This window comes from Camelus bactrianus, chromosome 4 (genome assembly GCF_048773025.1).
Source record: "Camelus bactrianus isolate YW-2024 breed Bactrian camel chromosome 4, ASM4877302v1, whole genome shotgun sequence".
In the NCBI taxonomy this organism is placed as follows: Eukaryota; Metazoa; Chordata; class Mammalia; order Artiodactyla; family Camelidae; genus Camelus; species Camelus bactrianus.
Window position 1 is genome coordinate 70,465,513 of NC_133542.1, and position 18,961 is coordinate 70,484,473.

An 18,961-nucleotide genomic window follows, 5' to 3' on the forward strand; every position below is an offset into this window, starting at 1 on the left:
TCCTGTTGGCTCTCCCTTCAGATTACACCTGTGATCTTCCCACACGTCACCTGGCGGCACTCCGCTCTGAGCCCCCACCATCTCTTGTGGGATTACTGCAGTCGATGCCTCTTTGCCTCCTTGCTTTCACCCTGGTTCCCTGACAGACTGTTTCTCAATTGGCCAGAGTGACTCTTCAAAATGCAAAGCAGAGCGCGTTGCTTCTCTTCCCAAGCCCTCCAGTGGCTCCCGCTTCCCTCAGAGTCAAAGCCAGATCCTTAAAGTGGCCTGCAAGGCCCTGAGTGACCTCTGTTCCTTCTCTGGTCTCAGCACCCACTGCTCGGCTTATTTCCTCCATTCCAGTCACATTGGCTGCCTTTCGGGTTCCTCAGTCACCAGATTCTGTCCCACGTCACAATCTTTCGTTGCCCTTCCTTCTACCTAGAACTCTTCTCTACTGGCCACCCTTTGGCTCACTCACTGACGGCTTCAGATCTACCCAAATGTCAGCTGCGAAACTGACCCCGTGGCTGAATTTAGAGCAGCAACACACCTGCCGCCAGCACCCTCGTTCCCTACTCAGCTCTCTTCCCTCCATAGCACGGCTTGCCACCTAATGTTACACGAATTATTTAGACACTGTTTATTATGTTTACTCTGTAATTTTTTGTGTAATTCTTTTTGTGCCCCTGCTGAAGTGTATGCCCCATGAGGGCAAGGATTTTTGTCGGCTTTGTTCCTGGTATATAGTAGGAATTTTTTAATTTTTAATTTTTTTTTAAATTAAAGCTTTATTGAGATATATTTCATATGCCATGCAATTCACCCACTTAAATATATTCACAAGGTTATTCAACTATCACCACAATCAATTTTAGAACATTTTTATTACCCCAAAGAGAAACCCCTCCCCACTTAGCCATTACTCCCCACTTAGCCATTACTCCCCACTCCATGCCTGCCCAGCCCCTGGTAACTACTAATATGCTTTCTCTCTATAGGTTTGCCTGTTCTGGACACCTCATATAAATGAAATCATGCAATATGTGGTCTTTTGTAACTCGCTTCTTGCATTTAACATGTTTCCAAAGTTCATCCATGTTGTAGCATGCGTCAGTATTTCATTGCATTTTATTGCTGAATAATTTTCCATTTTATAGCTATATACCACATTTTGTTTATCCATTCATCAGTTAATGGATCAATAATTACTTACTTTTATGGTGGTAAAACATACATAACATAAAATTTACAATTTTAACCACTTTTAAGTGTACAGTTCAGTGACATTGAGTCCATTCACATTGTTGTGCAGCCATCACCACCATCCATCTCTAGGACTTTGTCATCTTCCCCAACTGAAACTCCCTACCCATTAATCAATAAATCCACATTTCTCCCCAGACCCTGGCAGCTACCATTCTATTTTATGTCTCTATAAATCTGACCATTCCAGTAACCTCATATACGTGGAATCACACAACATCTGTCTGCTGTGACTGGCTTATTTCACTTAGCATAACGTCCTCAAGGTTTATCCATGTTCTACCATGTGTCAGAACTTCCTTCCTTTTTAAAGCTGAATTCTATTCCATTGCATGTTTACACCACACTGTCTTTATCCATTCATCACTGGTGGATATTTCAGTTATTTCCACTTTTTGGCTATTACGAATACTGCTGCTAAGAACATTGGTGTCCAAATATTGTTTGAGCTCCTGCTTTCATTTCTTCAGTCTTCACCCAGAAGTGGAGTAGCTGGATCATACGGTGGTTCTGTGTTTAATTTTTTGAGGAACCACCATAACATTTTCCACAACAGTGGCACTATTTTACATTCCCATCAGCAATGTATGAATTCTGACTTCCCCATATTTGTAACAATGCTTGTTATTTTGAAATTTTTAATAGCTATCCTAATGGGTATGAACTGGTATCTCATTGTGCTTTTGATTTGCATTTCCCTAATAATTAGTGATATTGAGTATCTTTTTATGTTTTTATTATCCATTTGTGTATCTTCTTTGAAGAATTGCGTATTCAACTCATGTGCCCATTTTTTAATTGAGTTTTTTTTGTTGTTGTTGTTGAGTTGTGGGAGTTATTTGTATATTATTGGATATATGACTTGCAAATATTTATCCCATTCTGTGGGCTGCCTTTTCACTTTGTTGATAATGTCCTTTAGTGCACAGAAGTTTTCAGTTTTGATGTAGTCCAATTTATGTATTTTTTCTTTCATTGGCCATGCATTTAGTGTCATATCCAAGAAATAATTGCCAAAAATCCTTTTTGAATTGAATTGAAATTATTAGAATGTCTCTAAACCTTAGTTTCCTTATTTGCAAAATGAGAATAATGTCTAATATGAATGAGACAGGGATCCTGTTCTCCTGGAGCTTACGGTGTAGAACAGGGACACACGAGCGATCTGTGGAGAACATTGAATCATTCTGTTTGGCCAATTAGACAAACATCTTGGACGGGGGTTGGCAAACTGTGGCCTACAGGGCAAATTCAGCATGCTTGATTCATTAAATAAAGTTATTAGAACACAGCCATGACCACTGATTTATGTATTGTCTATAGCTGCTTTTGCCCTTCAACAGCAGAGCTGTGTAGTTGTGAAGAGGAAGTGTGATCTGCAAAGCCAAAAACATTTACTGTCTGGGCTTTTACAGGAAAGACTCACTAACTACAGGTCTAGGAGATCATTTTGGGAAGGTCAACTGGGGTCAGATTAGGTAGGGCCATGGTTCTCACCAAATGTATGCTTCAGAACTAGCTAAGGCATTTATAAAAATATGCATGTTTGAGTCCAGTCCCCAGAGAATTCTGAGGCAGTGCCAGGCTAAGGAGATGAAGTAGGTGTGAAGGTGAACATGGCCTGAGCAGTAAAGTGTGAGAGGACGGAGGCGAGGAGGCCATGAGGAGGCTTCTGAGAAAGGGTAGACAAAAGGAAATGCAGGCTGGAAATGGGAGAGGAGCAGGGGAGGTGGCTGGGAGAGCCAGGAGACTGGGCTGGAGAAATAGAGGAGGCAAGAAGTCAAAGATGGCCGAAACTCGGGGCTCTGGGAGCCTTGTGGTTTGTCCTGCCATGTTGGTGTCTCAACTCTGCAAATGTGCCGTGTTTGAGCGACCTTCTCAGCGATGTTGTTTATGTTTACATCCAGGTGGAAAGGAAGCGCCACATTGGAAATGATATCGTCACCATCGTGTTCCAGGAAGGAGAGGAACCTTCTCCTGCCTTTAAGCCTTCCATGATCCGCTCCCATTTCACACGTATCCTGGGCCTGTATCAATACTCCAGTTTAGCCAGCCTCACTGGACTTGAAATGACCCTCAAACCCAATGTTATAGTTGACTGGCACATTGTAATTGTTTTGCATTGCTAGATCCTTAGACCCACTGTGTTGGACTTTTTCCTCAGCATCGTATTTTCCCCTCTTCTCTCTCCATCCTTTACAGTAATGGATGGATTCACTCTCAGAGAATTCTCGACTTCTGAACTATCTTCCCTTTCTTCAGGTGGTCTATGAAATGAGGGAAACTTACTGCTATCCATCAATCATAAATGAATTAGAAGAATTATAGGTTGTGAATCCTCTGAGAAATTTGCTTTACATTTAAAAACTTGCAAGTTAAGATAAAAAAGCAAAATAATATTTATTTGTTAATTCTAAGCCCTGGGAATAGCTGCTGCATTACCATCTCTTGAAATTTGAGAAATAATAGAATTTCTCCTATTTTTATGTGCTTTCCCTCTGCTTCCTCTAATCCCTTGTTAGCTCAGATTGCTGGAAAGTCCTGCTGAAGTTCTCTCTCAAGCCCAGCTCAGTCAGACAGGCCTGGGACCCGAGCATGGCCAGCCCAGCACATACCCAGCCGTGGCCCCGTTGCCTGGGTCCCTGGCTGTGACAGTGAGACCCAGCTGTAGTGCCTCTACAGGTTGTATATAATTAGTAAAGGGCCACTAATAGGCATTTTCAGAATAAATTCTGGTCTAGCTATTCATGTTTCCTGGAAACTCCAGTAAAAACATTGGGAGATAAGACCGTTGTGACATTGCATCTGGATGTAGATTGCTCTGCACACTTTGACTTGTTCATTGTAACCTAACATTATAGCATATGTTTTAAAAGCTAAAAATTGCCATGAGGGCAGGGAGGAAAACGGGGGTGCACCTGCACATGAATGGTAAGTGATGTCTCGCTCTGTTTACTGGGATTTAGGACTCATATTTCCCCCTTCCTATAGCAGTTCTTGGAGAACAGAAAGAAAACTTCTCCAGGTACCGTGCAGGAGGGGGAGGGAGGTGACTCAGAGTGACTGAGCGGTAGTCATTATTCTTAGAATTTCCTTTCATTATAAGTTTGAGATGTGGGGCTTGGCACATTTGTTTTTGGAAAGGGACAAGCAGATAGTTGATGCAGATTCTTTCCATGGAATCTAGGAGTGGAAACACTTAGAGGGATGGATGATGGGTTTTTAGCCCTAGCTAATGAAAGCTGCAGTTGGGAGGAGGAACAGGAAAAAGAAAGAAAAGCTGGATACAGATGGTACTATTTTAGACTCTGTGTGCCCAATGCAAGCATAGTAGATTCTACTGAGAGGCTGCCACCAGCTACACTGGTTTATTTGGGTTTGTTTTGTCTACCAAAGCCAGAAGGAAGGTGTACAGTGGAAACATTTAAGTTGCTTTTCTTTTCAAAATGTGTGAGATGAAATATGTGACTAATTTCATTTTGGGATATGGTTTATACTTCCAGGCAAAAGAATTGCTCTTTCTGCTTTGTTGGCTGCTTAGTTTTTTAAATAGCTTTATTTATATTGCTTTTCTGACCAATTTGGAGATGTATCCCTTTCCCAAAAGGATGAGCGCACAGAGGTTGAACCTATGTCTTCCTGGGCTGTCTCTTTTACAGAAGTCAAGTTTCCATCTCAACCTAAAAGTGACAGGTGCCCTAACCCCAAAGGGACAGGTCTAGGATGATTCTGCACACGGGGTTTTCAAAGCACTAGCTGTTGACTGTGAATGTCGGGGTTTTTGATTAATTTCCTTAACCATCATCACAGATATTTTTGCCTTAGTGAGGTATGATCAACAAAATGACAATTACAGGTCAGTAATGACTATCTCAGTTGCTTGTTCTAATTCTCTTGTTTACTTATTATTTTGGCATTTATTTTATGAGACTTGATGTACATATTTCTTGATTGATTTGATGTGAGCATTCTCACTTTATAGAATTTTCTTCAAGGCCACCATCTCTTCAGGAAAAGCTCATTTCATACCGTATTGCTCTGTGCAGTCGACCCAAGAGTCAGCATTAGCTTGGAATTTTATTGTACCCTACAGTGGGCACAAACTTGATAGATTTGATCTTGACAAGAGTGCCCTTCTTCTTAGGCTACATTTTTGCTCTTGTTTTTCCTTCTGTTCTCAAAAATTAATCTGTTAAAAGGTGTCATGACATTGTGAAAAGAGCATGAACTTTGAGCCAAATAAATTTGGATTGGAATCCCAGCTCTGTCACTTATTAACTTTGAGGCTTTGAAAAAAAAGTGTTTATCTTCTTGGAGCCTCAGGTTGTGTCTGTAAAGTGAAGACAATGATTCTACTTTGGCAGGTTGGTGAGAATCAGCCAATGCTGTGTCTTAAAATACCAGGTACGCTGCCTGGTGTGCAGTGGGGCAAGTGGGAGCCTTTGCTAATCTTCCTAGAGTGCTTGACCTTACCCGCAGCCTGGTGGGTTGGGCCACAAAGGATTCAGGGAGACTTGGCCTTTGCCCTGAAACACGTAAGGTTGCTGCATAGTGGCCAAGGCATCCCTCTTGTGGAAGGAGTATTCCTAACACATCACATAGGCCCCTGGACAAACTTAATGTCCAAATACTGGTGATCTTTGAAGAAAAACCAAGTAATTCTGAAATGTTCTCTATGCAGGCTGAAAATATTTTCAGAAGAAAGCGTACCACTCTTTGGCCCACCCCTGCCATCCCCACCGGTGTTTACAGACCACCAGGAATTCAGGGACTTTTTGCTAGTGAAATGTAAGTTTCAATTTTGAAATGTTTTTGCAACTTGTTCTACATCAGAATACATTTCTTCCAGTTCTCCTAGGGTGCTGTAAAGAAGAGATCATTGTTAAGTATTGATTGCATTCCATGTTCTGTTAATTCTTTGGGAGAAACATTTCATTTTGTGTTAGTGTTGTGAAGGTCTCCTGAGTCCTCATCTCTACCTACCATCCTGCACGCCTGCCTTGATGTCTATCTGCACTCACCTGCTCACAGTACCGGGGGGCCTCAGATTTACCTTTCTGCCCAGGGTTCTGACACGGCCATTTGTGAATCTCTGCTTATATATGTATCTGTGTCTTTGTCAGATTGGGAAGCGGAGGGTGGTTATGAAGGTGTACTTAGGGATAGGCAGAGTTGTTAGGGGATGTGTGTGTGCGTGTGTGAGAGAGAGAGAGACAGAGTCAGAGAGACAGAGAGAGACACAGACAAGAGAATGAATATGATGCATGCAGAACCTGACCACCCCAGGCTTCATTAGCTGGTGATTTATTTAACTGATAACACTCAAATACCTGACTCTGCGCCCCCATCTGCTGAACCACAAGAGCGGCTGCGTCCCTCCCCAGACTACCCCGTGCTTATTAGAGTGGGGAGTCCAGCTTGCCAGCCCCTGGAGCGCTGGCAGTGTCACTGTCTGTCCCCTCTGTGATGATGCTGTTTCTCTTCTTCTTCTGGGCACATTGGGCACTGTGGCTGCTTTGCTGGCTGCCTCCCCACACCCTCCACCACACACATACACACACATACACACACACAGTCTTTGCCTAATGCTGTCACTGTTTCTGGGCAGTTTTGGAGCATTTGGAAGCGCTCTGCTCTGAGCCCATCTTGGTCACTTGGCCCCAAGGGAGCACTGACTGAGCCTCACAGAGTCCCTCATGAACAATTGCTCCTTCAGCTTCCAGTCTTAATCCTATTCTCATGGCCAAAGCCAATCCCTCAGGCCAGGGCAAGGGACCGACCATGTCCTCCCTCCATAGTCTTCTTAGCTCCCCGGCTCCCCTTCACATCCCTGAATACGACCCCTCCCTCAGCAGCTACACAGCAGTTCCCCAAGCAGCTGACACTGGAAAGATGAGTGTCACTTCACTCTAGTCACCAAAGCTTCCCAGTCCCAGCCAAGCCCCTTGATGACCTGTCTTCCCTCTGCAGAATCCCTCCAATCCCTTGCAACACCTCCACACACTTCCAGAACTTTCTGGAGAATGGAGTAGTGAAGGATGCCTTCCCAGGGGCTTCCTCCAGGGTCTGTTCTCACACACGTTTAACCTGCACCAGGGTCCCTGGGTCATGTCTGATCTTGACATTAGAAGCCACAAACTCTCGGGGTGGGAGGGTATAGCTCAAGAGGTAGAGCGCATGCTTAGCGCGCACGAGGTCCTGAGTTCAATCCCCAGTACCTCCTCTAAGAATAAATAAATAAACCTAAGTATCTTCCCCCACCAAAAAGAAAAAGGAAAAAGAAAAGCAGCAAACTCTCAAATCACTTGCAGAAGACGATGATTTTGTCTCTTCCTTTCCAATATCTCTACCCCTTATTTCAGTGCTAGAACAGGGGTCACAAACTCAAATTTCCAGAGAGTTGGGTGGAGGGTACAAGGGAGCGAAGTGGACAGAGAGCGGGGAGCTACGGTAGGTAAACTGGAACATCCACTCTGCCCAGCCCACTCAGGCCCATCAGGAGCGTGAGCCCAGCAGGGCGGATATTCTGAGTTTGGGAAATAGGCCAGAAATCTGAAAGTCTATGTGAAATCACCCAAGTCTTACAACTGTGGGGTCCATGTGCTTTAAGTCCAGAGGATCAGGTAGAGAGCAAGAAACAACCTGGATCCAAAGGTTGGCAACAGAGAGTAGGTTTAGCAGCTAGAAGCTGAACGGGTCTTGAAAGCAGGGGCTCCGAGGTAAGTGCCCTTTGTGGAGCGCCTGTGGCAGGGAAGGAACCACCTCAGGCATGTAGTCCTTTAACCAAGGGTTAGAAATCGCTCAGCCACATTAAGGACGCAGCTTATTAGTGGAATCCGTTGACGTAAATGCAGCCAGTCAGCAGAGTGACTCTCTTCAGCACCGCCAGAGGCGTGAGGTGTACTGAAAGGAAGAGTTCCGTGACCTCCAGTTGAAGATTTGCAAGGTGGATTCAGCAGAAGCTCGCAGGGCGGAAAGTTGTGAGTGGAGAAGGGATTGAAGAAATGGAGCCTGGAGCCAGGAAGGATCGGGAGGGATTGAGGGCCTGAGAGAAAAGGTCTAAGAAGCCAAGGGAGCAGAAGTCTCATTGAATTCCCAAGTGGATTTAGCAGGAGGGACGAAGCAGGCCGGGTAGAAAACTCCAAGATAACAGGAAATGGCATTTCGACAAAAATGTTTTACCTTTTCCCCTATTCAGCTGAAACAAGTCATTTAAAATGGATTTTTCTGGGGTATTTAAGAGAAAATACCCTCAAACAAAAACTTCCCAATCACAGAACTGGAGAAACAATAGACGTGTATAGTTTAACTTCCTTAAGAATGTCTTGCCGCAAACAAGCCCCCAGCACACAGATTCTGTCAAGGAAATGCCTGTCCCCGGGAAGTTTATTTTTCAGTCTGTGAACATTGTCCTGCCTTTGGCCCTCTGTGTGAGAAAAATAATGGTTAAAATTTATTCAGTTTGATAGCCTAGCTCTGTGCTCTTTAATATCTATTGTATCACTTAAATTCTTACAACAACCCTATAAGGAAATATGGTTACAGCCATTTCACAAGGTAGAAAATTGAGTCCCCAAGAATTTAAATCATTTGCTTAAGAATGCACAGATAGCAGCACAGCTGGGATTCAAACCCGTAATTGTCTCGTCTTCAAACTCCTAACTCTACTGAACACTTTATTCTGTTCTCTAATGTGTTACTGGACTTTCCACTTTGTTAACTCTTAGTGTCTGTAGTCTGCTAAACCACGTGCTATTTCTTTCAGAAGAAACTTTCATTAAGAAAGAATCCCAGTACTCTGCTTAGGCAATTGTTATTTTTTTCTAACAAAATACAACAAATATATATTTAATCCCATTGAATGGTATCCTGGTGGTTTAGCCCGTGTGTTGGATGGATGGATGGGTGGGTGGATGGATGGATGGACGGACGGATGCATGGGTGAGTGGGATGAATGGAATGAGTAGAATGGTGGATGAGGGCAGGTTGGGTGTGTGCTAGGTTTTCAGGTAATTAGATATATCCTCTACTCAGGAATCTTGCCCTCCAACAGGAAAGGTAAGATAGACATACCTATGGACTGTGGGTTTGTACAGAGAAATTCAGTGAGTTTTTAAGCATTCTTCCATGAACGAATGGTAACAGCAGTATTAGGAAAGTGGGTGGCATTTACTGTGAGGAGTTTCCTTTAAAAAGTCATCTTCAGTAGCCCGTTAACATTTGTAACTCCCTTTATAACTTGATTTATTTTAGTAATTAATGGTGAAAAAGCCACTTTGGAAACGCCAACATTCGCCCAGAAACGTCGACGTACTCTGGATATGTTGATTCGATCCTTGTACCAGGATTTGATGCCAGATTTGCATAAGGTAACCCTGGGTCCATGGTCTTCTTTCCTTCTGATGGGGTGTGAGCTGAAAACACAAGTCCCAGCGATGAGTCCTGGTTAGCAAAGCACAGGAGTCACCTGAACCTTGCTGTCAAGACTGGACTATGGCCACCAGTGGCAGTGTTCTCTCGTTATCACCAAGGGAAGAAGGAACATTGAATGTTCATATACAGGAGCGTGATTGTCATAAAGCCAAGGCCTGTAGAAGTTGAGGTGTAGGCTGAGGGGCATGAGTGTCAGTCAGCAATCCCTGGGGCATTGGAGAGTGCTTTTGGGGTGGCTGTCCTTGGTGGTCCTGCTCAACATTACCCATGCCATGAGCTGATGGACAGGCAAAGTGGGAATGGGGGGAGAGACTGAGTGCTTTCTATGTTTTTCTGAGATTTCCTGGCTAGTCCCACTTTCAGGCCCCGACATAAGCATTTACATTTACTGACAATCCACTTGGTGCCAGATGCTTCCTAGACTGAAGGTGTATCCACATCAGTGAGAACCAGTACCTCCGTTGAGAAACTCAGCACCTCGAGGGGCACCTGTGCTCTTTGGAGGCCCCCAGACTCTGTGAGGTCACCACATGTCAGGGTGACTAACAAGTATTCATGCAGAGTAAAATCATCATCATGTAGAAGCATTTCCCGCATTTAACAAGGAAGCGCAGAACAAACGGGGAGACTCCCCTGCAATCAGTGCGTTCACAAACTCCAGCAAAAGGAATTGCTACCGACTCAGGTACACAAATGCAGCATCTGGTCTCGGGCGCCCTCCCAGGGGAGACGGAGAACATCAAAACAAGCTGGTGCTCGTGTAGTCCTTTCCCTTTCAGTGACCCCCGACATTTATAGGTACCCTTGACTTCTGACTGGTCAGTACACCCTGACTACTCACAGGGATGGGGCCAAACTAACCCCAGGGCCTTAAAGAGCAAGCCATATTGGTAATCTCTTCATTCCCTTTTTTTCCCTAAAGTCAGGGAAGGGTGCAGAGAAGGTGCCAAGATGAGTTGGTGATGTCCTTCTGGTCCCAGCTGAAACACTGCAAGGCTTCCCCAACCATGCTGGAGCCAAGTGCTTCTGTTAAATGCCTCCTAGACGCTCTCCATACCTCATCCTCATAGAACTATCCCATGTGCCAGTCTTGTAACCAGTTACTTAATCTGTCTCCACCATAGACTCTGCATCACGTCCCCCAAATCCAGCCAAGTAGCAGGTGCTCAGCCAATACTTGCTGGTTGCATGAGTGCACCCAGTTCTCTGACTCCAGTCTGGAAGAAAAGGAACATTCACCGAGTATGTGCCCAAGCACCTTATGTGCATTTCCTCTTGTGGTCCTTGTAACACCCCTCGGAGACAGGTGTTAGCCACACAAAGACACTGAGACTCAGAAATTAACTCACTTGCCCAAAGTTACCCAGAGGGCCACAGAGTTGCACAACTCCGGGGGGTACCATTTGCATAGGATTCGAGAGGTCGTGTTCCAAGAGTGGCCCTCCCTGAGAAGGGCTTCCTCGGAGCTGTGTGGCATGGCGGCCCAATCACAGTGTCGGGCAGTTAGTAAGGAGTGGAGCTGCTGCTCTGCTGGGTGTCAGAGCCTGAGCTCTGAGCTGTGGCATGGAGCCAGCTCTCCTCGTTGCCTCCGTTATCCCTCGCATCTTGCACAGACCCGGCACTTTAGTGGGGCTCCATAGATGCTTGTTGAGCGAATGAACAGAGAAGGTGGAAGTAGGCCCATTTGGACAAATAGATTTGTGCATTAAGAGAAGCCAAAGCCTGAGACTTGACAGCCATTTTTGGAATTTATAACTTGTCTTTGTGTTTCAGAACATGCTTAATAGGCGCTCTTTCAGTGACGTCTTACCAGAATCACCCAAGTCAGCGCGCAAGAAAGAGGAGGCCCGCCAGGCAGAGTTTGTTAGGATAGGGCAGGTGGGTTTTATTCTGAAACCTTTTTTGCAAGCCACATAGTCATGAGTCCCATCCAAACCAGGTGGCTCACCTGCAAAGAATATGTTTGCATAGTCCTGGAAGTCCTGTAACTGCTCTCAGGATTATTGTGGAACCACGAGTGAGGTTTTGATAACCATGTAGGTGTGGTTCTGTGCAGCTGTGAGTGAGAGGAAGGCCTCTGTGGAGGAGGGAGTGACATGGGCTGGGAGTGGGAGGCCGCAGGGCCCAGGCTGGGCTCCCTCTTGTCAAGGGAGCATGTGCCGCTTGCCAGCCTCCTGGGAATTGTCAGAAGTGTAAGGAGCCGGTTTAGGGAAAGCACCTTGAGCTCCTCCCCGGCAGGAGTAAGTGCGGAAGGCGGTGTCCCCATCAGAGACCCGAGTTTCCCTTACTGCTGGGAAGTCATCGTCCTGGTGAGGTGGCTCCCAGTTGTCACCTTACCCCAGATTTTGGAGGAAATCACTCCCTTTTGCCCTGCTCCTATGTGACATTCGTATTTCTGAGTTCCAGGAGTGACACAGCTTTCTGCCTTGGTCCCATGTCACAAGAGGGAGGAGGAGAGCTGCCAGCTGCAGATAAGGTTCTGACCTGAAAGCAGAAGCCAAGGCAATCAGGAAAGCTTAGTGGCAAAGATAAACTTGCCCCCAAACAGGTGCACTGTTTCCAGGCTCTCCAACATTGGTCTGTATTTATAAAGACACCTTGACTCTACTTTCAGAGATTCTGACTTGTCAAGTTGGAGGAGGGACCTGGGGATTTTTTTCAATACTAATGGTTTGAAAAACACTGTATACTGATTAGCTGAAATGACAGAATGCATTTAGGGTCATGAGGGCTTCACCAGGTCCCACTGACTCCATTCCTTATCTTCAGTGACAGGGCAGCATGGGAACCTGAAACTTTAATCTGAAATTATTCCTGTTTCATTTAAAAAAACTTTTTTCAAATCATAATTGTTGATCCTGCTGTTCTTTTACTGCCTGTTAACAAACCTTAAAAGAGCTCTCTGTTCTGTAAGGCGCTAAAACTGAAATCCATTGTGAGAGGCGATGCTCCGTCAAGTTTGGCAGCTTCAGGGATCTGTAAAAAAGAGGTGAGTTGATGATGCTGTCAGGTTCAACTGTGAATGTCCTTTGTCCTCAGTGAAGTTATTGAGATTCTTAGAAAGAGGTTTGTGCAGCAGGAGGAAGAAAAGTTTGTCTATGGCAGAGACCTCAGGGGAAGCCCCAGATGAAGCTGGGTAGCATTTAGTGAGTACCCCCTGTTCCCGTAGTGCACATGTGCCCTGCATGCTTAAAGGAACAGAGCTGCTGGACCAGGCCTGGATGGGCAGACTGGGTCCAGCAGTGCTCCTCAGGCCCTTTGTGTGTCCAGACTACCCGGATAGCCTGACCAAGTGCATGTTCTCAGCAACAGCTTAGCAGCAGGGTCAAGATTCTGCATTTCTAACAAGCTCCCATGTGGTGCCTGTGTTGCTGACCACGGGCATATTCTAAACAGCAAGGCACTAGGGCAGTATTTCTCAAGCTTTAGTGTGTACTAGAATCGCCCCCAGAGTTTCTGATTCAGTAGGTCTGAGAGGGCCCTGAGAATTTGCACTTCTAACAAGTTGAGGCTGATGCTATTGGTCAGAGGACCACAGTTGAGCAGCCACTGCTTAATTTACAGTTCATGCAGCCAAACACAGAGTTCTGTGGCCTGGGTATCTACTTCTCATTTCCACTTACCATGGAAAAAGAACTAGGTGCTAATCAAGAATAACAGAGAAAAAAATAAAAGCACTTACTATGTGCATGATTTTGTATTATAAAGCAATACCCTATGCACTTAACTGTGTCTGTGTTCAGAATATGTAAAAGGTGGTTAAACAGAACAAATCCACAGACAGTGCATCAACTGCAGAAATATCCATTATAAAAGCAAAAGAATTACAAATACGTTTACTTTAGCAATAAAGGTATAGATGAGCTGTATCTGAATTGCAGAACCTACACACTTTAAAATCTGGTTTCAGGAAAATGATGAGCCCAAAATACAGCTGATGCTAAAAAAAAAAAAACCAAAAAACAAAACTGCAACCAGTTTAAGGCAAGACTGATGGCAAAGCATTTTTTCCAAAAGTTGCAGAAATTCCCATTATCCACCTGTTCATGTGAACAGTAGAATATGCAGTGTTGTCAAGCTCTTTATAAATGCCAAGTTCCAGTAAGATTTAGTAACCTTCTTAATAAGAAGTTCTTAGGCATAAATAAAAATGGAAGTCTGTGGAACTGTAACTTGTTCACCAGTGAACAACAAAGAAAGAGCTTCCAGTTTTTGGGTCAGTTCATAATCTACCGCTGGACCACAGACCATCCTTGGAGAAACACTGTTATACAGGCCCTCATGGACTATTGTAAATTTGACTCTGCAGAGGCCAGAGTCCCACATGCTGTTGCCAAGAGTGTTCAATGTCCAAAGATGGGCTTTGTCAATCTCCTAGGCATTCATCACTTCATGAACTGTGTTAAGGTTCTTAGTAGGGAACCAGCCAAGAGTCCTGTGTTTGGCAGGAAGGCCTGAAAACCACCTTCTCACCCTGCAGAATGTGCACCAAGCCCCACATGTGACAGAAGGGAGTCTAGTGTGATGGCAAACACCACTGGTCTTCAGACCAGAGCCTCTGTTGGGCCAGGGCTGAGTTCATATTGCTGACACCTCATACAGCTTGTCCTCAGACTCATGGAGTCCCTGGCCCCTTTGAGAACCCATGAAAGCAGTGGGCCCCCACCCCAACTCACACCAGCCCATTAAAATGACAAGTGGCACATAATCATCACTCTGAACAATTTCAGGGTTTCACAGACCTCCTTAAGCCCTCCATAGGTCCTCTGGGAACCCTAGGTCTTCTGGGTTGAGAAGCCCTATTCTGCATAAGTGTTCTAATTTTGTGTCCTGCGGTCAGAGAGCATTTTGTTATCCAGAGTTGGTTTTCTATCTTGATGTCACCTAATGCTCTGGTGTCTGTGTCTGCCCCCCATTTGGCATTTCTACTGGCTTTGCTTTTCCATGTCCTCCTGCTTTAAGTCATAAACTCATAATTTCCAGAAATCTTCTTAGGGAAATGCCATTCCAAGTAATGGCCTGCATGTGTGCAGCCCTCTTCCAGTTTATAAAATATCTTCACATTCTTTGTGTGATCTTTTCACGACAGCCCAAGCCTCATTTTAGCAATTATGATACTCAGTTTAAGGCTTGTGGGTTTTGTAAAGGGAAAGCATACTTTTCTAAAGAAAGAACAATAATTCACATAGTGTTTACCCTCATCCCAAGTGACACCCTTGAGGGTGACCTCAGAGCCATCACTTCTACGTTGGGTGTGCAAGCATGTGTTCACCCGGCACATACAAACACACCTACACGTGCACACAGGCTCTCATACAGCCCCAGGGAAAAGTGAAGATGAAGGATTTCAACTTGTCCCTGAGAATCTCCAGAAAACTTCCTTGTCCTTTGAGGCCAAGCCACATGCTTTGGAAGGAAGTTAATGGATCTGTTGAAGATGTCCACAGTTCACTGTGGCTAGGAAGTCACTAACAGTGCCAGCAGACTCTAGGCCTTGGCTGCAGCTCTGGGACGGTGGTGAGGGAGGGCTCACTCCCTATGCTGGAAATGGAATGAAACTAAGGATAAAGGTTCATGTGATATGAATGTGTCACTTGGGGCAACAGGAGTAGATTTCATCGGCAGCCATTGCCATAGTCCTGCAAACAGACATTATTTTTTTTCTTTAAGATTTTGTAGCCTTTAATGGGTCAGTAAGCATTTTCATGTTAAGACATTATCAACTTCTTGCATTGTGTATGATTTAATAATTTTGCCGAATCAGCAACACAGACAGGAAGCTGACGTTTTTTATAGTTATATGGGACTTCATCTTATGATGAACTAATGTAAAAGCTCCAAAAAAAAAAAAAAAAAAACCAATAGGCACCAATTGGTCCAACTTCCAGGCATTAACACATTTGCTTAGAAAACGTTAACAGTGTTTCAGTTGATCCTAAGGAACATCATTATGATACAGACACAGGTCGTGGTGCCAGGAACATGTGGCTTCGCCCTTTCCCTGTGGGACACACTTTGAAAGGAGACTTTACTTCTTAAGAAAGGTAGCAGAGTCAGAGCCGGTCCAGCTCCCAGGGCCTGGAGGGTGTCTGTGTTGCTACTTCAGGCAGCGTGCTGTGCGCGTCCAGTTGACGGGCTGGTGTGTTCTTTCTGGTGCACTTACCTTCCGATGCTTGTGTTGCCTCACAGCCTTGGGAGCCCCAGTGTTTCTGCAGTAATTTCCCTCATGAAGCCGTGTGTGCAGATCCCTGGGGCCAGGCCTTGCTGGTTTCCACTGACGCTGGCGTCTTGCTAGTGGATGGTTAGTGAGTAGCTGCTCCTTCAAATGTCTCTCTTTATGTAACTTATAGTATTTCTGAGATGGGTGACCATCGGTCAACTCCCTATAGGTAAAGTGTGATCAGCAGTGAGGTTAGCAGAGTTTCATTTCCTTACAAAATTAACCCCTTGTTTTCAAGACAGGCAGACGGAACTTATTCTAAACAAACAAGCCAGGGGGGGAGGCATGCATGACAGTTTCATGCCTTCCCTGAATCTCTGATTAGACTGTGGATATCAAATGACCTACCAGGGAAATCTTTCTGGCCAATACTTACCATAATTCCAAAATTTTACTTTAAATCAAAAAGACGTTGTTATTTAGACATTGTCTCAGGGACATGCTTTCTTTTGAAGTGCCTTTTTTTTTAAATTTCCTAATTTGAAAAGTACTTGGTGTCCAAAACAAACAATAAGAATCTTAGATAACCTACATTTGATGGATAGGGAAACCAAAAGATTTTGAAAGGAAGACAGATTTCAACTCAATATAAAATCAAACTTGTTAGATCCAGGTGGATCATCCTGCCCGGGGAGGCCAGCAGCTCCCTGTCGCCACAGGTCAGTCACCAATTAGACATGACCTTGGCAAGGATGCTGCAGAGGGAGTTCAGCTTCAGATGGAAATTTTATTTAGACTCAAGGACTGTGTGGTCTCTCCCAGCAGGGGAGCCCCTTGCATTTTTCCAGACTCCTAATGCATGATAAAGATGCTTAAATACTGGTAGCAAGTCATGTCCTGGGACTTCAGAGGGAGCCATAGGCATAGAGACAGCGTCTTCCAAGGGTGCATCCTCCATGTGCAGGAGAAGGCTGCCCGGTCTCAGGTTACCATGATGATGTTTTATGAGAATCCCCAAACTCTCCTCCACCTCCCCCCCCCCCAGTGAGAATGACATAATGGCCTAAAACTGCAGCATCTTCCCACCCTTGGCCTTGACTTTCACTCCCTACTCAGTCCCTGACTCAGCATATTTATAAGTACCTGCTGTGTGCCAGGCCCTGTGCTAGGTGTCCCCTGTAGGAAGACAAGAGGTGGGCAAACAAGGCTTTATAATGGACTTATTTCTGATCTTATCTGTTTTTGCTATATGTTTTAATTGTGTGTCCATAACATAATTTTTTAAATTTATATATATAATATGTAAGTGTATATATAAATAATTTACTAAAAAGCAGATAACTTAAAAATTCATAAATTCAGAATTTAAATTAAATATTTAATTTTAGAAACTATAAAACAATTAGAAAGCCTTTTTGATCTCAAAGAAAACCTCTGAGCTTCAGGTTTCTCGAAAGTGGGGGTAATTTTTTAAGTGGCTGAAAATATAATAATGGAAAATGATGAACTAAACAAAATGGGGGTGATGATGATTCTAGCTGCAAGGGAAGGGATTGCAGTGATTACATTGTTATCTATGGTAAGTGCTTACACGGTGCCTGGCACACAACAATGACTTATTAAACAGCAGCGATTAGCTTTACTATATCCCAATGAACTTGCCAAAAGAGAGCAAAGTCTGTAGATTTTGCCAGAAGTGCAACCAAATAAAAGAACTTACTGAAAAACAAAAACAAAATCAGACCTTAGAGGTTTAGTGTAGTCTCTTAGTTTTACGGATGAAGAACAGAAGCCTAAAGAAATTACGTGACTTGCCCAAGATCACACAGCTGGTTAGTGGCACATCTGAAACCAGAACCCAGAGGTGATTCCTAGTCCAGTGCTCTCTCCACTAAGCCAACTACATTTTATTAAATTAAACTCTACCAGAGGGAGGTTATAGCTCAGTGGTAGAGCGAGTGCTTAGGGTATACAAGGTCCTGGGTTCAATCCCCAGTACCTCCATTAAATAAATAAAACTAATTACCTCTCCCCCAAAATAATAAAAATAAAAATAAAATAAATTAAATTAAACTCTACCAATGTTATTGTCTTTACCTTGACCCAGACTTCCAAAAATATAACCCTAGGCAAATAATTATGAAAATTTTTGTGATTAAAAGAATGTTAAATGCTACCTGTTTGTCTCTTTTAGGAAAGAGAAAGTATGTTTCATAGTGACTATTTGTAAGCCTTGCCTAAAAACAGAAAAAGATTCTATATGAGTTGCTTCTATTTTTGTGAATGTAAAATCCAAACCAAGATTACCAGGTCCTTTCTGAAATGTTCATCTTTATGGATCCAAAATGTAATAGAAGTGTCAGATACAAAGATTATTGTGATTGCCAGGAAATTCTTTTCTCTCGGACTTGAGGGAAGTGGCCTTACACAGGCGGTGGCCTTGAGCAAACACCAACAGCTTAGATGTATTATTCAGCTTACTGCTTTCGTGTCCTGGTTATGCAGTAATGCTTCCCTGTTTGCTTTTGCTAAAAGGAGAATAACCCTTAAGGCTTTCTTTGTATTCCTTGTGCTTTTAAGCCATAATTCTCTTGTTATTTCTTTGTTTACCTTTTTCTTGTCTACACTTAATCATATTACGAATTATTTCCATGAGTGGATCTCTCCATTTTGTTTCTGGCCAAGTTCCACTCTGTCCCATTAGCCTCTGCTGAATTTCATTAGACTTAACCCCGCTGAGAGTCTGCTCTTTCAAGGTCACTATTAAAAATTAAGATTCTTTTGTATTCTGAGTGTAACAAAACCTACTTTGAAGGGAGACTAAATACTGATTAAATATGCTGTCACCATTTGTTTTGGCTTTGTAGTAATAGAAAAGCCAGCTCTAAAAGATTGCTTCTTCTTAAAAAGATTACAAGAAGGAAACTATTGTTATGAAACAGTTGTTTAATACACATCACTTTCTCGTATCCTTGCCTCCTCTTCTGTACTGTGCTGTATGTAAACCTGTTTAGCCACCTGAGAAAGATTTGATGAAGAATAAATGCTAATTCGCTCTGTACATAATAGGGCAGCCACACAGTATCCCTCTGTTTTAACTGTAAAATGAAGTGCTTCTGTCAC

The 18,961-nt window shown here is 43.8% G+C and overlaps 1 protein-coding gene and 1 non-coding gene across 5 annotated transcripts in view; both read left to right on the forward strand.

The window, feature by feature from the left end:
- Positions 1 to 18,961, forward strand: part of GARNL3 (GTPase activating Rap/RanGAP domain like 3) — a 138,754-nt gene that overhangs the window by 92,338 nt on the left and 27,455 nt on the right. For all 4 annotated transcript variants that reach the window (XR_012506557.1, XM_074362260.1, XM_074362261.1 and 1 more), the window contains 7 exons: positions 3,153 to 3,261; positions 5,056 to 5,101; positions 5,927 to 6,033; positions 9,499 to 9,614; positions 11,452 to 11,556; positions 12,593 to 12,667; positions 15,868 to 15,979. Coding sequence is in view for 3 of the 4 variants with exons in the window: in XM_074362260.1 (XP_074218361.1) it covers positions 3,153 to 3,261; positions 5,056 to 5,101; positions 5,927 to 6,033; positions 9,499 to 9,614; positions 11,452 to 11,556; positions 12,593 to 12,667; positions 15,868 to 15,979 (670 nt within the window). In the remaining variant the exon portion in view is untranslated. The remainder of the gene's footprint in view (positions 1 to 3,152; positions 3,262 to 5,055; positions 5,102 to 5,926; positions 6,034 to 9,498; positions 9,615 to 11,451; positions 11,557 to 12,592; positions 12,668 to 15,867; positions 15,980 to 18,961) is intronic.
- TRNAP-AGG (transfer RNA proline (anticodon AGG)) lies at positions 17,770 to 17,842 on the forward strand. Its single transcript has one exon. It is a non-coding gene; the product is annotated as a tRNA-Pro (tRNA).